Source organism: Elgaria multicarinata, chromosome 6 (assembly GCF_023053635.1).
Source record: "Elgaria multicarinata webbii isolate HBS135686 ecotype San Diego chromosome 6, rElgMul1.1.pri, whole genome shotgun sequence".
Taxonomy (NCBI): Eukaryota; Metazoa; Chordata; class Lepidosauria; order Squamata; family Anguidae; genus Elgaria; species Elgaria multicarinata.
The window spans coordinates 93,161,316-93,185,158 of NC_086176.1; the positions used below are offsets into that span (position 1 = coordinate 93,161,316).

The following is a 23,843-nucleotide window of genomic DNA, read 5'->3' on the forward strand; positions in this document are numbered from 1 at the left end:
TTTGGAGCCTGCAACAAAAACTAATTTCTGAATAAATATCACATCTAGCTTTGCTCCCCTTGGGTTGTGGGAAGGAGTTTCAGGTGATCAATCTGAATCAGACTCTGAAGTAGAGGAGACAACACCAGAAACAGGCCAGATTATACCAGTGGTGGTGGGCAGGCCTCAAGGGCTCTTCATCAGCTGCGAATGAACCTTCTCCAGAGGTTATCTCCTCAAATGTAAACAACACACAGTCAGTGTGAAGTCAGTGTTCTTCCGAGGGGGAGGGCACGGAGATGTTAGCAGATCCTAGAGTATGCTGCAGACTAAAACAGGCAGAGCTAAAGGAAGGTGAGAGAAAGTCGGCCTGGCTAGCATCTCACCAGAAGCTGCATCCGAACCAGTGTCTCTAAAGTTAATGCATTCTGGGAAAAGACTTTCCATTCTTTTTGAAAGGACAGTTGTCTCACTTAGTTTGCATAGTTTTGCCTAGAGGAAAGTTCCTAGGGATTAGACTCTCTTCAGGTGGGAAGAGATGTTTATTGCTTGAATAAAGCTTTGTGGATTACTTAGTAGACCTCTTTATTGTCTCCCAAGAAGGGCGGAGGTCTTAAGAAACACAACAATAAAGAGGTCCCGGGGCTTAAAGCTATGTCAAAGCCCCTAAATGTAAAAATGTGGAGTTTGGCTATGGAAAGTCAGTGTGGAATGAAAGACATTCTGAAGATATTTATAAGTATTATTCTATTTTTTTGTTTTGTTTAATAGATTCCTGGTTCACAGCTAATATCGATACAAAATTCAACTTCATTTTCGTCAGCTCCACCATGATCTCAATTTGCCATAGCAATTTTTTTTCTATACATGTGATGTCAAGGTAAACCAGGTCACATATGGCAAAGATCTAATATAAACTAGCCAACTGAACACAGTTTATAAAAACTCAGTATGTATGGGAAAATAAGCCCTAAAAGCAGCCACGTCAATCGGTACTGAGGTTAGACCTGTAACCCCTTTTTGACATGGTGTAAGTCATCCAAATATTATTTTACCTTCTTATTTTCATATGGTGAACATTTCTTATAAACACACACATACACACCTGGGGTGGCAGCTAATATTTACTAAGTTGGGGAATCTGTTGGTTCCCAAACCTTTACTACCCCATTGGAGGACATTCATAAGAAATGTTCACCATATGAACATGACAAGGAAATCCACTCATTTAATCTTCTCTTCTCACCTTCACTGCAATCCTGCGCCAGGGTACTTAAATCTAATTAATTGCAGTGGGTTTTAAGCAGCCTATTTGTATGCAGGATTACAGTTCTTTTAAATAATCTTCTAATGGCCATGCCAATTCAAAGGAGAATGTGGGAATCAGGGCATAGAAGAGTTGACGCAGAAAAGTTTGTTTTGTACTTTGCAAATAGGATGGTAATGGCATGATCTCTCTCACTCTCTTTGGCTTTACGTGAGGCGCATTGCATTTCGGACTGAATTCTCTTCCCTTTCTTTGTTGTTGAAAATTCACTTCTGGCTCGCGAAAGACAATGTAGAGATGACCTCAAATGTTGTTTCCTGGAAGAGCGATGTTTTGACAATGGATCCTGTCCACTCTTGCTAGGATAAATCTTTCATTTATTTTCCAAGTGAAGGTAATTTATCCATGTAAAAGTATTGTCAAAAGATGCTTCCTCTTTGGTAATGTGATCTGAGGTTAGTAAGAGATGTTTACAATGCAGGGATTCAAGAACAAACATTGCTGGATTGGGGGTTAAAGATTATTTTACTAAGACATACAAAGGGAGTTTAAGTGACAATTGTAGAGATCTTTTAAAAGACTAGGGCCAGATCTACACCAAGCAGGATATGACACTTTGAAAACATTTTGAAAACTGGATATGGAGTACGTCCTAGGCCCCAACACTTGTCACTACTGTTATAAACCATTTTAAAGCAGTAGTGTAGATCCTGCCTAGAAAACAACTGGAAACAAAACAATAGCATTTTATTAGGACCATTGTATCTTTTCCATGTTTCTTCCAGTCATTTATTTTTTTAAGCGGTTGTACCTATTGAACTGCCTTCTACTTGGCCCTGATGTCTAGGACAGTTCACACTTAATCCATCCCTTACATGTAAGCCGTAGCCATCCTCAGACATAGAGAAACCATAATATTCAATTCACACTTCCATTTTCTCTTGCAATTCACAAGTGGCCAAGGATCGTTCAGAAAGGTTGACATACCGGAGCAATGTCCTGTGTGAAATAGCCACAAAGTATAAGCAATCAGTTGCCCCAATCCAGGTAAAGGAATCTTTACACACCTTGAAACAGGCTTCCATATGTGTAGCACTTGTGAGATCAAAGACAGCGGGTGAAGATTGGATGTGCACCCAGAAGTGCTGTGGCGACAGATGTTGTGGTCAGGGGCCAAAGGCTACAGCAGGAAGTGTGCAGAGGGAGTGGGGGAAAGAATCTATGCAATTGCCAGATATAAACCCTAGGATCAATGGGCAGTATCCTAGTGTGCCCGTGCACCAGTGGGAGCGATGGGGATTTTGTGGTTCTAAAACTAACACTGAAAATTAGAGGAAATATTCATTTCTGGAATGGGGCAGGTCAGTGAAGCCCGCAGAATGGAGATCTGCTGACCTGTCCATTTCCTTTTGCTTCTGGGGGCATAGCTAGACCAGCTGATATCCCTGGGATCGCCCAGGGATTGTCCCTGTGCGTCCACATGATGCACAAGGCATCCTGGGAGCAGGGAGGGATGATCCCTCCCTTGCCCCGGGATATTGGCATAGTCTTTAGCCTGCTTTTCCCATGGTCTTGGGATGATCCCAAGACCGTGGAATGTGTGGCCGGGAGTTGCGGTTTATCCTGGTTCCTCACAAGTAACTGCGAGGAGCTGGGAGCCGGGCATGGGGTGGAGGGAGTGGGGAAATGCTTTTTTTTAAAAAAAAATTTCTGCACGAATGGCGGGTGTGACATCCTGTTCCTCCTAGGATGTTGCACCCTGCATGTAGACAGAGGGAGATCTCGTGATAACCACGTCACGAGATCCTCACCCCTCCATTGTGCTAGACCAGGTAGGTCTAGCCATGGCCTGGGTTCCTTTTAGAACCACAAAATCCCCATTGCCTCAACGATTGCTCCTGCTGGTGCGAAAGAAACAATGGGAACACAGCAACACCAGCATAGAGTAGTGTCCCATAATTTTTTTTTAAAAAAAACTGTCAGGTAGATAGGTAAATAATAATTTATTGCAGTCGCAGACCAGTAAAACTTAATACAAACAGGATGAATTCATACTAAGAATACAAATAAGTCCACAGAGAAGCCAAAAGGGCTTCCTCATTTGTGTTAAGGATAGAATGAATTTAGCCATCTTTTAAATAGTCCACCTAAACAGAAAGATCCCAGATTTCACTGGGTTTTCTGGATAGAGTTTTTAATAAAGGGAGAATCAACTGCCCTATTCAAGTGCTGAACCTGAATATCTGGGGGTATAAAAAATAAATGGGGCCAGGTGGGTTCCCTAGCCATAACCCAGCATCCCTGGGTGGGCTGGCTTTGCCTCCTCCAGTCCTGGTTGTTGTTGTTGTTGTTGTTGTTGTTATTGTTATTGTTGTTATTATTTCCAATATTTATATACCATTCAATTATGTAACACAGATTCCAGAGCAGTGAACACAGGTATAAACAGTAAAAGAAAGAAGATTAAAAAATCAAATTAAAATTGTTCAATTTAAAAACAAAGGAACCAGTGGCTAGTCAGTTGAGGAAGGCTTCTTGAAACAGAGTTGTTTTCAGGAGGTGCCAGAAGCAGCTTAGTGGTGTCTGCCTGACCTCCAGGGGCAGAGAGTTCCACAGAGGAGGGGCCACTACACTAAAGGCTCTTCTCCTGGTGGATTCCAACCGGGCCACAGGTCCATGTGGAACCACCAGGAGCATGCCCTCCGATGACCTCAGGGATCAGGCAGAATGGTAAAGGAAAAGGCGCTCTCTCGGGTATCCTGGTCCCAAGTTGTTTTGGGCTTTGTACACTTTGTATTGCACGTTGTGTGAAAGTCTGAAGAGAAATTCTAATTGCATTCAACGGAACACACCTAGAACCCATTCCATGATTGGAAAACCTGACAACCAAACATGTTTAGACTCTCCCTTCAGACTTTCACAAGGAATGTGCAAAGTTTGGGAGTGGGGCAGGTGGGGACCTTGGGGGTGGGGCAAGTGCTCATGCAGCCAGCCCTCCTACCCACTTTTTGCACTCATAGGTTCAGGGCTGAATGCCTGAATAGGGCTGACTGATCTCTGGGTTACCTATACAAATGCAGTATAAAAGAACTCGAGCAACAGGCTCTGCCTCTCTGATTCCACAGGGACAACATCATTCATTAAGTGGGATCAATGCAGATCGTTAGAATATTGCCTGCATTGTTTTCCTTACATCTCCACAAATAAGAGCACAATCTTATGCATGTTTAGACCGAAAAAAGTCCTACAATTCCCAACATGGCCAATACAGACCAATGTCCGTATAAGCTGGAAATGATGGGAATTGCAGTCCATCACATCTTGAGGGTGCCAAGTTGGGAAAGTCTGGGCTAGAGGCTTTAAACGGAAGTTTAAAATTCAAAGAAAAGGCCTGCAATATCCCTGAGAGTGTTAAGGACCACACAGGTACTCCGTATAGGTACAGCCCCATGCATGTCGAAATGAGTGATGTTGTTTAAACTCATGAAGTACCTGTTTCAAAAAGAATTTGCCTAGCTTGTAATATTTGGAAAAAACAGGACCTTAAGGGAGATAAGCAGGGGGTTGGACTCGATGGCCTTGTAGGCCCCTTCCAACTCTGCTATTCTATGATTCTATGATAATGTTTGATTTCTTTGATAGCGTGGATAGGAAAACAGAATTGTGCATCACAGGCAGAGAGTGTTAGTTTTGTTTTGTTTTTTAATTTAAGTCTATGTTTTAATCCAAGCCTTGGACGCCAGTTGCTGGCCACACAGAGCTAACCAAATGCCCTCAAATGAAATTAAGGCTGCAGTCCTACATGCACTGCAATCCTATTCATGTCTACCCAGCCATTAGCCCCATTGAGTTCAATCAGATTTACTCCCAGTAAAGAATGCATAGGACTGCAGTCTTAACTCGGATCCTATACACACTTATCTACTCACCGGTAGGGTGACCATATGAAAAGGAGGACAGGGCTCCTGTATCTTTAACAGTTGTATTGAAAAGGGAATTTCAGCAGGTGTCATTTGTATATATGGAGAACCTGGTGAAATTCCCTCTTCATCACAACAGTTAAAGCTGCAGGAGCTATACTAGAGTGACCAGATTAAAAAGAAGGCAGGGCACCTGCAGCTTTAACTGTTGTGATGAAGAGGAAATTTCCCCAGGTTCTTCATATATACAAATGACACCTACTGAAATTCCCTTTTCAATACAACTGTTAAAGATACAGGAGCCCTGTCCTCCTTTTCATATGGTCACCCTACTCACCGGGGCTTAATTCTGACAAGGCATGTATAGAATTGTACTGTTACAGTGCAATCCTATACACACTTACTTCTGAGAAGGCCTGTTGAGAATGGTGGGAAATGCTCCTGGGGGGAAAAAGTGTTAGGTTGTGTTGTTAGATTCCTGCAGCAAATAAAATACTTTTATTAGAGACCCTGCTCACAAATTGCAACATCTGCACTGAATGGTAGAGCATCTAGGAAAAGGTCCTTCTCCTCCTCTAATTAAAGAGGTCAAGAAAGTATAGGCTAGTGGGATAGCTAGCAAACAAAAGCCTTTGGTTATGTTATGACCTAGGTTAGGACACTGCCTAGAGCTTGGATTGCTAAACACTGGAGTTACACAACTTCTTCTTTTCCCAGTGTTCCCAAGAGCCTTAGGTATCCTCCTTGGGGATGTTTGCATACTGTAGCTCTGTGTGAGTCACAAATTAGTATCCTGTATTTGTACTAACGACAGATGTGATTTTAAGCCAGATGCTGCATCAATGTAGAACTCTTGGGGAAAAGCAATTTTTGTCCCCTGAGTTTATTTATTTATTTAATGGATTTATATACTGCTGATCATATTTAAAAATATCCCCAAGCAATTCTTTAAAAATAGTCATTATTGGTGATCCATTCCAAATAAAATTGAGTGTAGATTGCTCATCAGTATTCCGAATGTACTCTGGAATGCACATGTGAGACTGGATGTTGTCTCTGCCTATCCTTCATTGTTTTGAGCAACTAGACATGTGAACCACCCAGGAAGCGTTGGCTATTGGGCGGTATAAAAATGCAATAAATAAATAAATAAATAAATAATAAAAATAACTAAGTAGGGTGACCATATGAAAAAGAGGACAGGGCTCCTGTATCTTTAACAGTTACATTGAAAAAGGAATTTCAGCAGGTGTCATTTATATATATGGAGAACCTGGTGACATTCCCTCTTCCTCACAGCAGTTAAAGCTGCAGGAGCCTCGCCTAGTGTGACCAGATACAAAAGAGGGCAGGAGCCCTGTCCTCCTTTCTATATGGTCACCCTAAAACTAAGAGAAAGGTTGAGAACCTTTGGGTAAATTTTGAGGGTTTTTTGGGGGGTGACATTGGCCCATGTCTTTTATTGCCACTACCTGTTCCACTGAAATAGTAGCAGCATAGTTCTTGGTAGCCGCTTAATTTCCCCCAAGAGTGCTGCTCTGAATGATGTCATAGTATCACACAGCGTCAATCTGAGAGGCATTATGGGCAAGAAAAAGTGGCAGCCACCACAGAGCTGTCCACAGCAGCTATGAGGGTCTGGGAAAGGGAGTTTCATGACTGGATCTCCTCCTCAGAGCTCAGAGCTCCATCTCCAGCCTCAACGGGGGAGATCTGTTGCATTCAAAGGCCCCTCTGACAATGTCTAGGGGACATAGGATTTCTTGCTTAAGCAATTAGATTTTCTTTTAGAATCCCGTAATATAACACATATAATACATAATACAAACCTAATTACTACATTTCTAAAAACCTGCCAGGCGAAGTGCTCTTCCTTTTGTTTCATTCCCCCCCGCCCCCCATGGACAAGACTTCTCCTATGTGATTCAATAAATCAGGGGTAGGTGGATCCCAGTGCACCTCTGGACACCTTACTTGGTACCTGCCCCTTCACTTATTATTATTATTATTATTATTATTATTATTATTATTATTATTATTTTATTGCATTTTCTTACTGGCAGCTGGGATTGCTGTAAAATAGGTTTTTTGTTGGTGCTGAAAACTGTGGGTTCAAAGGATTGTTTAGTGTGTAGTAACTTCCCTAGGCTGTTTAGCTTCCTATTCATGGCATATCATTCTGGAATTCACAGCTTGGCTTCCTATTGTAGTTTTCCTTAGACTCAAAGGGAGTCCCGTTCCTTATATATAGTATTGTGCTTATAGCTGTGTATGGAAGAAGCCACAGGAAGGGTTAGCTAGTTCTGGAATGTGAAGAATGGTTTCTTCAAATACATCTAAGTTTAGGAATCAATGAATATAGTTTTCAGATGTCCACATAGATGTATTATGCTTTAGTTAGAACACACAGCAAGCGTATTAAATGTACTGAATAAACACTGTGGTATAAATATTAAATATTAATTTATTTGGTCATATGAGCATCAAAAGTAATAATTAATTTTCTCAGAATTGATGAAGTGAGTACGTTTTCTGTTGGCTGAAATGTGAAGGCTACACTCTTAAAAGCTACATTCTGGGCCCATTGAATTCTATGGACTTTACTCTTGAGAGAACATTCTTAGGATGGCACTGTTATTCAAACTCACCATGAATCCTAAGTGATTTATATCTTGTTACAGTGTAAACAATCAAATGGGTCAGGTTCCTGTCAACACTAAGGAACTTGCTCCTTTCAGCCTACACAGACAACTATTCCCCAACCATCTGCACTTGATGGAAGATAAAATCCTCTTCACATGTTTCATTCACAAAAGAAGGTGTGGAAAGTCTGGACTATTGCACATATGATGTAAGTTTATATATCATATTAGTTTGGAAGAAAAGAGACCCCAAACCAAAGGCATTTTAATGAGTAGCACCTTTCTCTATTATTTCATCTGGCATAATTAACTATACATCTTACATTATTTTACCCTGCTTTTCTTTAACATAGTTTATGCTGAATAATATTTCTTTTGCTATCTACCTACATGCCTGAATTATGGGTAGCTGTCCATTTTAAATACTGCAAGAGCTGTTCCAGATGAGGGTTTCTTCTTTTTTGGCTATGTTAACACTTCTTTTTTTTATCACCTCAGTTAGGATATTTTTCTCCAGGAGACTTAAAAGTGCCAGCAATCTCTTTCATCCCATCAGATATTGTTTGGTATTTTATACAACGAGTACTTCCTAAATATATTTACAGATGAGGGCTGGAACAGTATACTCATGCAAATCAGAATGATGTTCATATACTGTATATGTTTATGTTCATATAAGTTATATGAATATGTGGATATCTCTATGCCATTTTACACTCTGTGGTACTATCTTCTTTTTACGTGTTCCCTCTAAGGGGTGGCTCACAGCTGCTGGCAGAGGAGTGTCCTACTTCACAGAAGGCAGTCCTCTATTTGATGAGCTGCCCAGTTCAAATCTGGTTTTAGGATAAAGAACATCAGAAGGGAGAACAGCAGTGGCCTTGAATTTGTCCATAAACAGCACCTGGATAGCAAACTGAGCAGTTGCACATCTTGCTATGGTGAGATGTATTTCTATTTAAATTATAGTTGTTATCACTAAATGTGTGTGTGTATGCAAATCCTCTCTTTTTTGGTAATGGGTAAGCGGCCACCCTACGCCCATGAGCACATCTGGGGTATGCTTGAGCTCCACTGCCCTTGCAGCTGTGCCATCCTCACATGGAGGCACCATTTGTGTGAATCTGTACTTCCACCCAAGGGCTGTCCCATTTTTTTGATTTACATGATATTATTTTCAGTCACCGGATTGCATACAACGCTTACAGGGAGATGCCAAATTGCAAAAAGCCCCCAGCTGGAGGTGGCATGATACCTCCCGTTAATCATAGCTTAACTGTGAAATGAATAGCAGTTCCAAAATGGGGGCCACAAGCAAAGATGGGCCAACCTACATGTGTGCTACCATGCATCCTTTGAAATGTGGTTCTTTGAATGCGACTTCTACTGCCTCTGGATGCTTTATGCAGTGAAAATCATTTCCATTCAAAGTCACTTGCCTGTCCCGAGGACACCGTTCACATACAGAATAGAGCTGGTGAATCTGTCTATCCGCAGCAACAGTCACAATGACCAGGCAACCAAGTTGTAATTGCTAAAAAGTGCTGCCGTGATCACAGAGGTCCCTGCTAAATTACTGAGGCTGCATCCATGGTGGGTAAGTTTACTTGTGCTATTCTCTACATGCCTTTAAGAATATGCAAGATGGCTTTTGATGGTTCTGCATCCTGTGGAAGCAATTTTCGCCGTGTGAAGTGGTCCGTGAAATTAGGGTGACCATATGAAAAGGAGGTCAGGGCTCCTGTATCTTTAACAGTTGCATAGAAAAGGGAATTTTAGCAGCTGTCATTTGTAGCACTCTTCATCACAACAGTTAAAGTTGCAGGAGCTATACTAGAGTGACCAGATACAAAAGAGGGCAGGGCTCTTGCAGCTTTAACTGTTGTGATGAAGAGGGAACTTCACCAGGTGCTGCATGCATACAAATGACACCTACTGAAATCCCCTGTTAAAGCTACAGGAGCCCTGTCCTCCTTTTCATATTGTCACCCTATCTGTGAAATGCCTTACTGTTCTGTTTGAGCCAGCAAGCTGTGTTGTTGTAGTGAGGGCCTGGCATCATTGGGAATTATGAGGTCTCGTTCACATCAAGAACATAGGGCAAGTCACGTTCTGTGGATTCTGACAAAGCAGGAGTCAGGTTTTCCAGTGTGACAAGAAACAGAGCAGCATAAACATGGAGAACTTATAATGATGCTAGGGCTAAATGCCAGACAAATATACTAGTATGCAGCTCCAACAAGCAGCAGATTGTGACTGAGCCTTAAGTATGTTTTTGTGTGTGCCTTATTTAGGCTGGTTAGCCCCACCTCCTTATTGATAGAGACTTTCTCCCTTAAAGGGGTCTGCTCTGTTCCCAAAACCAATGGCAATAACAGAGAGGGGGCCAAGCAGATAGCAGTCTGGAGCTAGACATTGTTTCCAACAGCTTCTGAAGCGTCTACTGGGCTTTTTATCTAGCACTGATAGAGCACCACCCAAGCCCCAGCTGCAGTCATTCACTTCAATTGCAGAAAGTCCTGCTCATGAGCAGGGCCCTGTACTCATGAGGAGCCCCCTTCCTTCCGAGTAAACCTCTGTTGCAAACTGGCTCTTCATGGTGGTTTTCTGAGTTGGGCGAGGAAAAAGAGGCGAGGCTCTGGTGCTGGTGTCCAAAGTAAAAATGGCTTTAATATAGGGTGGTTTTTTTTACGTTTTTCTTGACAATTTATCAAGGATGTGCTCAACGTTTCAGATTACTGAGAATCCTTCTTCAGGAGCTGTAACACAAAATGTTTGTCAAGTATTCTTTTGGTGTGCTCTTGTGCGAGGCTATGGCCATTTTTACTTTTGACACTAGCACCAGAGCTGAGCCTCTTTTTCCTCGCCCAGCTTCAGTGGTGCTTCTCCCTTCTGCCTCTCCCTGCATTGGTTCTCTGAGTTGGGCCTACCTTCTCTGATGGTGGCACTCCCTGGGACTTGGGAGTGGGGGGGGGGACTCAGCCTCCTCCTCTGAGGCAGACTCCCCCTTTCCAGAGGGACTGGGACCTCAGCAGGCTACTCCATAGGCTCAGGGCCCTGTCATGGCATTAGCCTCCATTGGGGCCTTGAACTCTTCCTCCTTGGAGAAGTGTTCCAATGGGGCCATGACACTCTCCCTGAACCTCATCCTCTGAGGAAAAGAGAACATAAGAAGAGCCATGCTGGATCAAACTAAGGCTCTGTCTAGTCCAGCACTCTGATCACTCCATGGCCAGCTGCCAGTGAGGGACCCACAAGCAGGACATGGTGCATCACCGACCATATTCCCCAGCTATAGGACACTTAAAAGTCATTCCGATAGACCTCAAACCATATGCATTTTGCAACAAGCCGAAGTCAGATTCTGCAACTTAGGAAGTGGAGAAGTAGACATTCTTGGGTCAGAAAAAGCATATAAACAAAAGTTTATTTTGTGTATATTCAGTTTGGCATCATTTATTACACGATTGGAAGATTTCAGTATTTTTGGAAACTTTTGGCTAGGAAATGCACGGCAGAGAAGAACAGAGGTAGAGAGGAAGGGCGTGGAGGCTGGGTGGGCAAGCAGGACTGGCAGGCGAAAGTAGCCAAGGGAGGGGAGAATGAGTTGCATTTTCTGAGTCATCACTAACATTCCAAAACGTTGCAAGCTTCTTTCTGTTTTCTCTGCAGCTATGATGGGGTAATAACTTCCAACTGAAAACAGTAAAAGCTGAGGGTACTTTTAAGAATGCTACTTTCTGGAGCAGTGAGCACTTGTGTAGGAAATCTGCAGACACCATAAATGTCTAGGCTCCTGATCACGACTACCCACAGAACCCCTCTAGAATGTTTTTGGCTTTGAACGCTCCTCATCCCTTAAGCTCTCTGTCATTCCTGTGGAAGCTTTACAAAGAAGCAGCTCTCTACAATATGCCAGAATCCACTTGTTCCTCCTGCCAAATTCCTCTGCAGAACAGAATTTTAAATTCAAGAATCTCTAGTGGTGACTGAAGTTTTTCCTCCAAACTAAGTTAGATGAAGACCCTGTGCGCATGTTGTACATCTGTCGGACACTCATGTGTTGCATTCGGAGTAGGGCTGCTCTCTGCTGGCTCTCCCACACCATGCTTGATGTCCACACATTGAGTGTAGATGTCTTAGGCTGACCCTCTGGAAAGGAGGACAGGGCTCCTGTATCTTTAACAGTTGTACAGAAAAGGGAATTTCAGCAGGTGTCGTTTGTATGCCTGCAGCACCTGGTGAAATTCCCTCTTCATCACAACAGTTAAAGCTGCAGGAGCCCTGCCCGCTTTGGTATCTGGTCACTCTAGTATAGCTGCATGCATACAAAGGACACCTGCTGAAATTCCCTTTTCTATACAACTGTTAAAGATACGGGATCCCTCTTCTCCTTTTCATATGGTCACCCTAATGGATTGCCATTTGCGCCTCTACCTCTGGGAAGGAGAACTGCTTTCGTCGCCAGCTGAAGACCTTTTTATTCACTCAGTATTTTAACACTTAATTTTAACTTAAATTTAAATTTTACTGTTTTAACTCTGTATTTTAATCCTATATCAACTTTGCTGTGTGGTTTTATCCTGGTTGCGCTTTTTATACTGTATTTCATAATTGTGTTTTAAACTGTTGGGTGTTTTACTGTGGTTTTAATTTTTGTGAACCGCCCAGAGAGCTTCGGCTATTGGGCGGTATAAAAATGTAATAAATAAATAAATAAATAAAACTCAGGTGAAATATACTGAACTCATAACTGTCTGAGATATATCTGAAGATGAAACTGCAAATCCTGAGATCTATCTCCCTTTTTTGTCTTTGACTTTTGTCTTCAAATGCAATACCTCTGTTATCTGCCTAACTAAATATTGCCAGGATTATTCTTTTTTGTTTCAAATAGTACTTTCCTTCAACTTTAAAAATTGTGCTGCCATCTCCCACACCCCACTCACCCTTCACCCTAACCCTCTTCAGAGTAACAATGCATTCCCTTATTACCAAGGCTTAGAAAAATGGGATGAATGCAGCAGCTATGCACTTTGATATACACTCTGTCTTCCTGACTTTAGGAGCTCCTTTTGTGGGAGTAAAACTGTGATTTGTGAAGGAATAGAGCCAATGTTAGATCAACTCTTGTCCTGAAGGAAGGTATGTAACCTACTACTGCTCTCTCTCTTCCCCCCTACCTCTCCACCCCCCACATATCCCCGGTGCACTTTTCTGGCAGACGTCCTTGAGCATTTGAGACGGATGTGAGAGAATTTCAGTCCTCATTGGAAAACAACCCAACTAAACATAACAGATTACATCAGCTCAGGCTTTTCAATTCCTGGATGGCAGCAGTGTGCTAATCCAACCTTCATCCTGGATTTCGCAAAGTAAAACAAGGGAGGCTGGCAAAGGGACAGATTGAGGAAATTGACGACGGCAGGCCTTGTGGGCAATAGGCTGTATAAAGCTCAAAAACCTGTAAGCTGATCTTCAGCTACTACTTTGGGTTCTTCACTGCCACATCCCAGAGCAGAAGAACCTCAGGACTGAATTTTGCAACCTGTTCTTTGGGCGATATTGTGCTTCTGTCACCAAGAGACATGGAGTGTTTTCCAGTCTTCATTCTACTTCTGGTACCTGTGCATATTGTGGGAGCTACCTGGAGCATCAAATACGCTGTGGACTGCCCAGAGTCCTGCGACAGCAGCGAATGCAAAAGCCCTTTACACTGTAAGCGGGTGGTATTGGATGACTGCGGCTGCTGCAGGGTGTGTGCTGCAGCCTTGGGGGAGACTTGCTACCGGACAGTCGCAGGTATGGACGGAGTCAAATGCGGCCCCGGACTGAAGTGCCAGTTTTTTTCCGAAGAGGATGATTTTGGTGATGAGTTTGGTATCTGCAAAGGTAAAGAAATGGGCAGTGAATAAAATGCCTGTTATGACCGTTATGATGATATTCCATGTAGAGCGGTTGGGGATTGCACCCAAAATATATTGTTAGAATTTCTTGTTTTAGACACCTTCCAGCATTTGATTCATACAGGCATGGTGGAAATTACTCTGAAAAGTGGGTGGTGGGGGTAGTGGAAATACATATGATTGGTGGGAGATTCAGGACAGGTAAAAGGAAGTACTTCTTCACACAGTGCATAGTTAAACTATGAAATTCGCTACCACAAAATGTAGTGATGGCCACCGACTTGAAGGGAATTAGAAAAATTCATAGAGGATAAGGCTATCAATGGCTATTAGTCCTGATGGCTATATGCTACCTCTGCTATCAAAGGCAGTATGCCTCTGAACACCAGTTGCTGGGGAACATGGACAGGAGGGTGCTGTTGCACTCATGTTCTGCTTGTGGGTTTCCCATGGGCAGCTGGTTGGCCACTTTGTGAGGAGAATGCTGGACAAGATGGACCCTTGGTCTGATACAGCATGGCTCTTCCTATGTTCTTATTATTTATGTCATTAATATGAGTAGTGTCTTAAATTTACACAATTTTTAAAGGCAGGTTCTATTTTTTATGTTTTGCAAATGGAGAACAGAGGCTGAGTCAGAGGATCCCCCAAGGCTGCCAGAAAACCAATGCCTGAGGACTGAAACCTAACTCTGCCAACACTGTATCTTCTGGAGACCACCTCCACTTTATCCATGTGGAAAAGGACACTTTGGCCGTGGTCACACAACATGCTAATCCACTCAGTATGGGTTGTTGTTGAACCATGGGTTATTGTGTTTTCTGAATGCCGTGGGTTTTTTTTCTGCAAGGTGGATTATCGTGTTGTCTGAACGCAGCACGTTTTCCTGCAGGGTTGCTCGTTAACCATGTAGTGTGTCTTGTTAACCACTCTGAACAGCCTAACAACAAGCCATGGGTTCTCAAAGTGGCTTTTTGGAGAAAAATAAACCACACGGTATGGTTAGCAAGCCACCTTGTGGAAAATATGAGGTGCTTAGACAACACACTAACCCATGGTGTGTTAGTGTGTTGTGTGAACCTAGCCTTTATGTATTATTATTATTATTATTATTATTATTATTATTATTTATTTATTTATTTATATAGCACCATCAATGTACATGGTGCTGTACAGAGTAAAACAGTAAATAGCGAGACCCTGCCGCAATGTAGAAACAGTGTATCGCTGTAAATCTACTGTTACTTTCTACTGTTAGTTTTTCCCTACCCTGTGCCTGCTTACCCTTCCCTGTACCTGTTTGCATTCTCTTCCCCTCCTTATTGTTTTACTATGATTTTATTAGATTGTAAGCCTATGCGGCAGGGTCTTGCTATTTACTGTTTTACTCTGTACAGCACCATGTACATTGATGGTGCTATATAAATAAATAAATAATAATAATAATAATAATAATAATAATAATATCGCTGTTGACTGTGAGGTTCATGGAAAAAATCCTGGAAGGGTGGTCTTAGGCTAACATTTCTGATCAGGTGTGTAATAGATATTATGATAGCTGCTTCAATGAAGAGAATGCAGTCTGCATTTTGCATCTGCAAGAGCTGTACAATAGATTGGTGTGGAAAGAAGCCCACACATCCATCGGTGCAGATAGTGTGTTCTTACACCAGGCATGGTATCTCAGAGACACAGCTTCAGTTGCTCCTTTCACGCCCTGCACCGTTGTGAGACTTCTGAGTCAGATTCTCTGCAAGCGTCCCCTTACGCCTTCCCCCCACTCTGACACCTAACATATGTTGGTATTGATGTTGGGCTTCATTAGAACTGGCATTGCGAGAAGCCATTTACATATTAAGTGGAACATGGCAGACCAAGGTGGTGGAATTCTAGGCTGTACCGCTTCAGGCTGCAGGTGGGGTGAGTGCCATATTTTGTTATGCTGTCCCATATAACCCCACCCCCTGCACATAATAAACTAGCACATCAGATAGAAGGGTATGTTTCTTTTACGATAAACTAGTATGCCACATGTAGGCAGGATCTTTATCTTTTTGAATGCTTTTCCAGTATTCCAAAATAAATAAACAAGTCATCTTCCATTAGCAGTCTAAAGTGGTACAGTCCAATCCATTTTTCCAGCTTATTCTGCATAATGCGTATATAGGCTTTTTAGGCTCCTCAAATTCAACACTCTACATATCCTTACAGTTTCTGGTCATCAAAAAAGACATTAATATCAATGGGATCCTGATGGCCCAACAGAGTTGCAGAAAAGTGCAACTAAAAGGATCGAAGGGAGCATTTTCCCTATGAGGGAAGGTTACAACAGCTGGGATTGTTTAGCGGGGAAAGTTTGCACTTGGTTCCTTCCCATGCAGCTGCCGGGAAGGAACGCAAGTGCAGGAGCCAGGCACCTCGCGGCGCCAAAACACTGCCGTCAAGACGGGGGCTTGCAAAAAAAGCTGCAATCTTATTAATTGACTGTCTTGGAGGAGACAAGGAGGTGTGTGTGTGTGTATGTATGCATGCATGTGGATGGATAAATGCAATTTTGCACACTTCTCTCCAAACAGCTTGAATTGCAGTTCATTTATTGAAGTACCTATGAGCAGGTTTGGAATGGGCTGGGGAACTATGAAGGTTCCCTTCACATACATCATTCCCCATCCAGCTAGGATATGTATACAACAGAAGCCTGCCTCTGCAGGTATTTGGCTTCCTAGCTGGATTAAGGCACTTGAATTGCCTTTGCGTCTCCCTTGCACGGTTTAAATGACTGTGTGGTCATTGCTAATGAATAGCAAATGGAAGAGATGTTTCTGCCATTCAAATAGGCATTTTGATCACTGCAGATTTTACGTTTGCATTGCACAGCGGTATAAATCCAATTTTAAAGCTCCAGAGTGTGAACAGTCGTTTTACAGTCTGCTTTTGGGTTCCAACTCCACTCAGCTCTGAAGCTTACTGGGTAACAATGGGCCATTCACTATCTCTCTTGGCCTAACCTGCTGCATAGCATTTAAGAAAGCTATAAAGTCATATCTCTTCCGGCAGGCCTATCCAGTGGAATTTTAGGATGCTTTTAGTATGTTCTTAGTATGTTTTTAGGAAGTTTTAACAATGTATACTTTGTTTTTGTTCCCCGCCTCGATCAGGATGGAGAGGCAGGTTAGATATTATATTATTATTATTATTATTATTATTATTATTATTATTATTATTATTGGGTTGTTGGGAGGATAAAATGAGGTGGGGAGCCCTGTACTGTCTTGGATAGCTCTTTTAGAATTCTGACTGTTTCTGACTGAAACCCAAATGGATTCAACACCCCAATGACATCGGAGTCACCAGCCTCCCCAGGCTAAACCTTAGGAAGAACCTCTTGATGGTCCAAGATATTAGAACAGTCTGAGGGGCTGCAAATACACATGGAAAGCCCTAGGGTGAGCATGTGGTGGCACTGCATTGATTATACGACACTGCAGCCACCACACGGTCCTTGTAGGGCTTTTCCGCAAAGCGGCAAAGAAAAAAAGTTGGGGACTTACCTTGACTTTTTTTTTCTGAAGCAAGGCGAGTGTGGTGTATCCGTCATCAATCCTTGCTCCAGAGTCGTGGCGGAGGCATGGCTAGGTGGATGGTGACCCCTGATTGGTCACCATCAGTCCGAGCAGAAGGAAGGGTGCGGGCCCGACAGCTGGAAACCCTGCACTTTTGCTGCTGTGTCGGGATTAGCTGCTGCCACCCTGATGCAGCAAAAGTGCAGGGTTTTGCTTATCACAGTGGTTGCCCCTGATTCTCCTTCATTAGATGTTTTTGCTTATAGGAATGCTGTAGCAGCAGATTACCTGCATCAGCAACAAGGGGTTAGACTAGAGGACCTTGTGGGTCCCTTCCAAATCCATGATTCTATGAATTAGTGTATCATCCCCACCCACCCCACACACTTATGCTCACCTCTAATAACTCCAGTACCTAACTGAACTGACAAAGATCACTCTGTGGACATAAACCAACTTGGAAATATTATTTATCTTTACACCCCTCATAATGAAGAAGAGGATGCCTGTTTTCAGTGATTTTTATCTCTAGCCAATACTATTGGTTCCTCCTGATTTTATATTTTAAAAGACTGTGAGCTGTTAGTTTCTAGGAAATGGAATATATGAAAATAATTATTTCATTTTAACTGCATAATATGTACACCTTCATACCCTCACCTGGCCACTCAAGACAGCCAACATAAAAAACCATAAGCTTAAAAATAAAAACATCCTGAAAAAATTAAAACAAAACCCACCAAATATTAAAATAATAAAATTAAAACAGCCAAAACATTTAAAATATTTAAGTATTTAAAAATATTTAAAATATTTAAATATTTAAGAATATTTAAAATATTTAAATATTTAAAACATTTAAAAAGATTCAAAAAGATGATGATGATGATGATGATGATGATGATGGAGAGTAGTAGTAGTAGCAGCAGCAGATTAAAACATTTTTTTCAAAGAAAAAAGTCTTACAATTCCCGGCATGGCCCACAAAGCCATGCTGGCTGGGGAATGCTGGGAGTTTTAGGACATTTTTTCTGTCTTAACATGCACAGGATTGTGCCCTCAATTTCTTTTCAACTGTGGAAAATATATGACAATATACATATGAATGCTGATCATAGAATCATAGAATAGCAGAGTTGGAAGGGGCCTATAAGGCCATCGAGTCCAACCCCCTGCTCAATGCAGGAATCCACCTAAAGCATCCCTGACAGATGGTTGTCCAGCTGCCTCTTGAATGCCTCTAGTGTGGGAGAGCCCACAACCTCCCTAGGTAACTGATATCATTGGCTTTCAATTTCTTTCATTGGGAAGACCTTTGGCATTGAAGTTATATCGGAACTTATATCTGAGTAAACCTGCTGGATAGGATTATCCTGGGTTTTGTTTGTTTTTACTAACCATGCAATCCTATGCATGTTTACTCAGATGTAACCTCCACTGTGTTAATGGTGCTTTATTTTATTTTATTTATTTTTATTTATTACATTTCTATCCCGCCCAATAGCCGAAGCTCTCTGGGCGGTTCACAAAAATTAAAATCATAGTAAGACATTACTTCTAGGAACATGTGTGTAGGATTAACATGTTCAACTCAACTTAAGTTAAGTAAGTTAAATGTGAATTTTCTGACTTCTGTACTTGGAAACGACATTCATAACATATAGTGCTATTTCATTTGTTGTCTTGCAGAGTGCCCATATGGTACCTATGGATTAGAATGCCGAAGAACATGCAACTGTCCGTCCGGCATCTGTGACAGAATAACTGGAAAGTGCTTAAAGTTTTCTTTTTTCCAGCTGGCTGCATCAAAAAACCCCAACAGGCGAAAATTAATTTCACATACAGGTAAATCTGATAGCGTTTCTAAAATGCACACTGCATTGGGATTCTGCGCATTGATTGAATGTGAGTGACGCACGAGCATTTCAATGCTATTATATTTGTACAAGATAACTTTCTGATGGGTTGTGCCATGGGTCTTACTTCAAGGGGTTTTGATTTGAGCAGATACTTTATTGATTTTGAGCTAGCAACACCATGCTATAAACTAGATCTGTATACACAGAGGACTGCTGAAAATTGCTAGTAACCCATAGTGTTATTCCTTTATTGGCAAAGGTAGTTACAGTGACTGGAATCAAAGAACTACCTATGTGCCTATTTAAATTGAGGATTTAAGGAAACGTAATTTCCTTACTGTCGCTCTGCTTCCTGCTTCTCTTCCACAATAGGAAGGAGCAGAATAACAAGGGGAAGAAAGCATTGATCACGTGGCCCATGCAGTTTAGTGGGACAGTGCCTTCTAGTGGTTGTTTTATAGTGCAACTTCTCCTGCACACGGCAGGAAATTGCAACAAATATCATTGTAGTTCAGAAGAGTTGGGTTTTTGGAGTCTTATTTTGGAAAAGAAAAATCAGCAGAAGCAGCGGGAGACATGCAGGAGGATCACTGTGTCATCAAAATGACCCATGAACATCCATGAGTGGCCAGTCATGAACGTGCTATAAAACGGTTGTCTAAAGAAGCTCATTATTTAAATTCTTCACCGAAGCATCCAGATATAGCACCTGTGGATTGATTATCGTCATTAAAAATAAGAGAGACTTGTGGCAAAGAGATTTATTGTGGCATATGTTTTAATGAACGAAAAGTCCTCTTCATCATATGCATGAAGTGATGCTGATGAAGTAGGCTTTAATCCATAAAACTGTCATGACAGAATAAATCTGTTGGTCTTTTAAGTGCCAACTTTTAAGTTGGTCTTCATTGCTTTCATAACGTGGCTACCCCTCTGGAGTCAATAATGATCAGATATTACACTACACAACCACTTTGCAAATTAAATGACTAGACTATTGAAAGAGACAAGCTTGGGGTTGTTTCCGAATTGATACACCGTGGATTGGAGCCAAACTAACTTAGTGGGACTTTATTTGTATTGAAATCAACAGGACAAGTTATTCTGACTTTGCTCCTATTGGTTTCAGTGTGAATAAAGTTCAGCTAATTTAGGCCTAATCTACATCAAGCAGGATATTGCACTATGAAAGCAGTATAAAAGCGGTATGTGGTCTGTGTCAATGGGCCCCAACAGTTGTCAGTGCACTTCAATACCGCTACAAAGCAGCAGTGTGGCTCCTGCCTTTTATATACTGCTTTCATAGTGCAATATCCTGCTTGGTAGTGTAGATTAGGCCATAGTCTGACTATAATGTTATATATTTTCATAACGTTGTAGACATCTGGGGTTTTATTCTTGTTTCTAATGCAAGTGTGATCACACTTATTGTAGATGAAAGCTTGAACCACTTTGGGCCCCTTTTTAAGGCTGAGAAGCAGTTTATAAAACCTTTATAAATAATTTAAATGTAAAAGCAGAGACGAGAGCTTGTTTAAAATATTTAGGGTTGGATCCAGCTTTGTCTTTGTACCCATGGAATGGATACCACTGGTGGAATGGGACTCCTGTGTCCTTTCCTCCCCTCTGCAACTCCCCGTATGCCCTCCAAACCTGATCCGGAGGGTCAGGGACCCTCTCGAACAGATATGAAGGACATGCTGGGGGATGGAGAGGACATGGAGGTCCAATTCTGCAAGTGGTATCTTTCCACAGGAGCAACAACAAAGCTGGATTCAACCCTTAGAATTTAGCTTTCTCCATTTTCACATAAGTGGTGAATTTAATACACTTTATCCTGATCTTGCTTTGCTCTGATCTAGCATGGTTCTTATGATGTTCTTCTTATGGTGATGATGAGGTGCAACAGCAGCCATCAACCCTGAGGAAAGAAACTAATTTTATGATGTTTTAAAAATGTTTTTAACAATGCATATTATGTTTTAATTGAGTATTATCTATTTTATCATTTATTGTTGTTCCCTGCCTCGATCAAAATGGAGAGGCGGGTAAGAAATATTATTATTATTATTATTATTATTATTATTATTATTATTATTATTATTGGACTCAGGCAGCCCAGCAATGGAGGAAGGTCCATGGGGGAATGGGAGGTTTACTACAGGTGTCTCTAAGGCAGGCAAAAATGGGAGCAGACCTACCTCTGCCATCTGGCATGACTTGGTGAATATCATCAATGCATGAGAGGTTAGGTAACTTGCTCATGATAAGTTAGGAGATCTGGATCAGAAATGAGAAATGAAACCAACTAGCTTCTTTCCCCATCTTACACAGCAATGACGTGCAAGGAGTGGAGACTGGTGGCTCTGATGACAGTGGGGTAGTTAATCTGCTCCTGGTTTCAGCCGGAACGCCGAAGGAGCTATCCAAGGTGCACCATTAGAGTTCCTACTGATTCTGCCTGTAACCTGGAATGGACTCACTGACATCAACCTCCACTCCTTGCAGGCTCTTCATGTAATGCATTTTCAAAGTGCATTCGTTCACCTGTATCCCGGTCTAATGTGAGATGTATATGGGTCCAGTTTCACATAATTCAAAGAGATAAATGCACAACAAAATAGCTATTAGTTGGGAAACGGGTATGTCGGTGTGCTTGCAAATCTGGGGCATGATCCATACTCCTATGAATGGGGCTGAGGCTGATGGGAGTTGACGTCCACAACATCTGAAGGGCACCTGGCTTGGGAAGGCTGTGCTATGACCAACTTACCTCGCCTCAGGAATGATTCCTGAAATTCCAACAGAACAAAACTGAAAAGCTCCAGTGATGATCTTTGGCTCTTACTCAGTCCAGAAGGGTAGCCATTTCTTCGAGAAAATATTGGGTGAGGGGCACCAGGTTGCAGAGCACACAGGCCCACCTGGCTTGCTTTTCCAGCATTTTCCTGACCACTGGCCCTGCTTGTTGGAGTTGATGGGAGTTGGTCCAAACCATCTGGATGGCATTGTGTTGGAGAAGGCTGTTATAGACCAAGGCACAGGTATAGGGAGAAAACAATGTAATAAAAACCTCTCTCTCTCTCTCTCTCTCTTTTAAACTTTCAGAGAATTATATGGGATCTGGTGACGGTAATTCTGTAAAAGAGGATTTTGCCAAAGAAAAAGCCATTCATTCCCCGATAACGAAATGGCTAAACCCTCGCTGATATTAGCCTATATGTATAGGACTTTCAAACCGATGCTTTCTTCAGATTTATGAATGTTCAACAACCCATTTTAAAGGCAGTCAGTCTCCAGCAACGGGAATGGTAATGTGTAAAAAAAAACCCAACCCAATCTGTGTACCTTCAAGAAAACCGTGAACTTTCAGTATGAGACTTGTGTACAGTGTACATGATTTTTGGAACATGTTTTGATAATCATTTGAATACTGGATGCGTTATGAATTGTTGAATGTAAAATACTATTGGAACTTCTAAAAATGCAAGGATTTCAAACAAACAGTTAACCATCTCACTTCTGCAAGTCCTACACAAAATATTCATTCACCTAAAAAGAAATGGATGGTGATAGGAAATATGAAGTTTATATCTGATATCCCTGGCTAACATCTGCAATGCATTTATAATAATATACAGAACAGGTGGGTATAATATAAAGGACTAAAATTATTCTTAACGTTGCAAATGAAGATTACAATCCGATGCATATTTACTTGGGAGTAAGTCAATGGGATTTACTTTTGTCTAAGCATGTGCATGCATGGCCATAATCCAACACATAGCTAAACATGCAAGCTAAACACACTATGCATGTTTATATGAAGGTTAGTGCTACTATGTCCAATGGGCCTTACTCTCTGGTAAGCACACATAGGATTGTTGCCTTGAACCAGTTGAAAAGTTATCAAATCGTAGCCTAAAGCTGCAATCCTTTCTACAGTTGGGCTGCTTAAATCCCATCAATATGATTGAAATGTCTCCTGTGCAGAATTACAGCCTCAGACTTCTGTTAAGCTAAATAAACAAACGTATCCTTTATATCAAACTGTCTACAGTTTATAATACTCATCTCAAATGTAACAAACACAGGTAGAATTGCAGCTGGCTTTTAAAGAGAGATTCTCACGGGGAAACAGTCTGTAGTGGCCAATGATTTTTGTAGAAGCATTATAACAAACACTCGCTGCAAATAATACATGCTTCCATCCAAGGGAACTGAAGGAAGGAAGCTGGAGGAACTTTTCCAGTAGACTTGAGTGACTGGGAGAAAAAATCAGGGCGACAGCAGTAGAAAAACATGGATAAATGAGAGGGGGCAGAGATATCTGATCACTCTTAAACAAGTTTTTCGTTTTGTTTTTAAAGTTGCTTTTAAATGGTTGTTCCCCAACTCTTACTTTTTAATGCATGTATTGTACCTGGGCAGTGTGTGCTGCAAGAAATCAATTAATTATATAATCAAAGGCCAAAATAACAATCAGCCCAAACTACCCATGCATCTCCGCTTGAATTAAAGTCCCTGGGCATGTCTCCTTCCAATTAGTCCTCCATTAGCAATAGGAAATTTTGGGCTGTCTCTGCATTGCATGTGATTGGGGCAGTCACTCCTTCTTGATGCAGAGACAGAGATCTCAGAGGAGGCTGAGTGTTGCAGCTCTGCATGAGTTTTTATCCTGGGATTGTTTCCAATCAAGAGGCATGG

General features: G+C 41.7%; 1 protein-coding gene across 1 annotated transcript; it reads left to right on the forward strand.

Moving 5' to 3' along the window:
• The first annotated feature begins 13,048 nt into the window (after positions 1 to 13,048).
• On the forward strand, positions 13,049 to 23,362 carry ESM1 (endothelial cell specific molecule 1). Its single transcript, XM_063128661.1, has 3 exons — positions 13,049 to 13,700; positions 18,967 to 19,122; positions 22,245 to 23,362. Exons 1-3 carry the CDS (start codon positions 13,397 to 13,399, stop codon positions 22,343 to 22,345), a joined length of 561 nt encoding a protein of 186 aa, XP_062984731.1. The 5' UTR covers positions 13,049 to 13,396; the 3' UTR covers positions 22,346 to 23,362.
• The last annotated feature ends 481 nt before the right edge of the window (positions 23,363 to 23,843 follow it).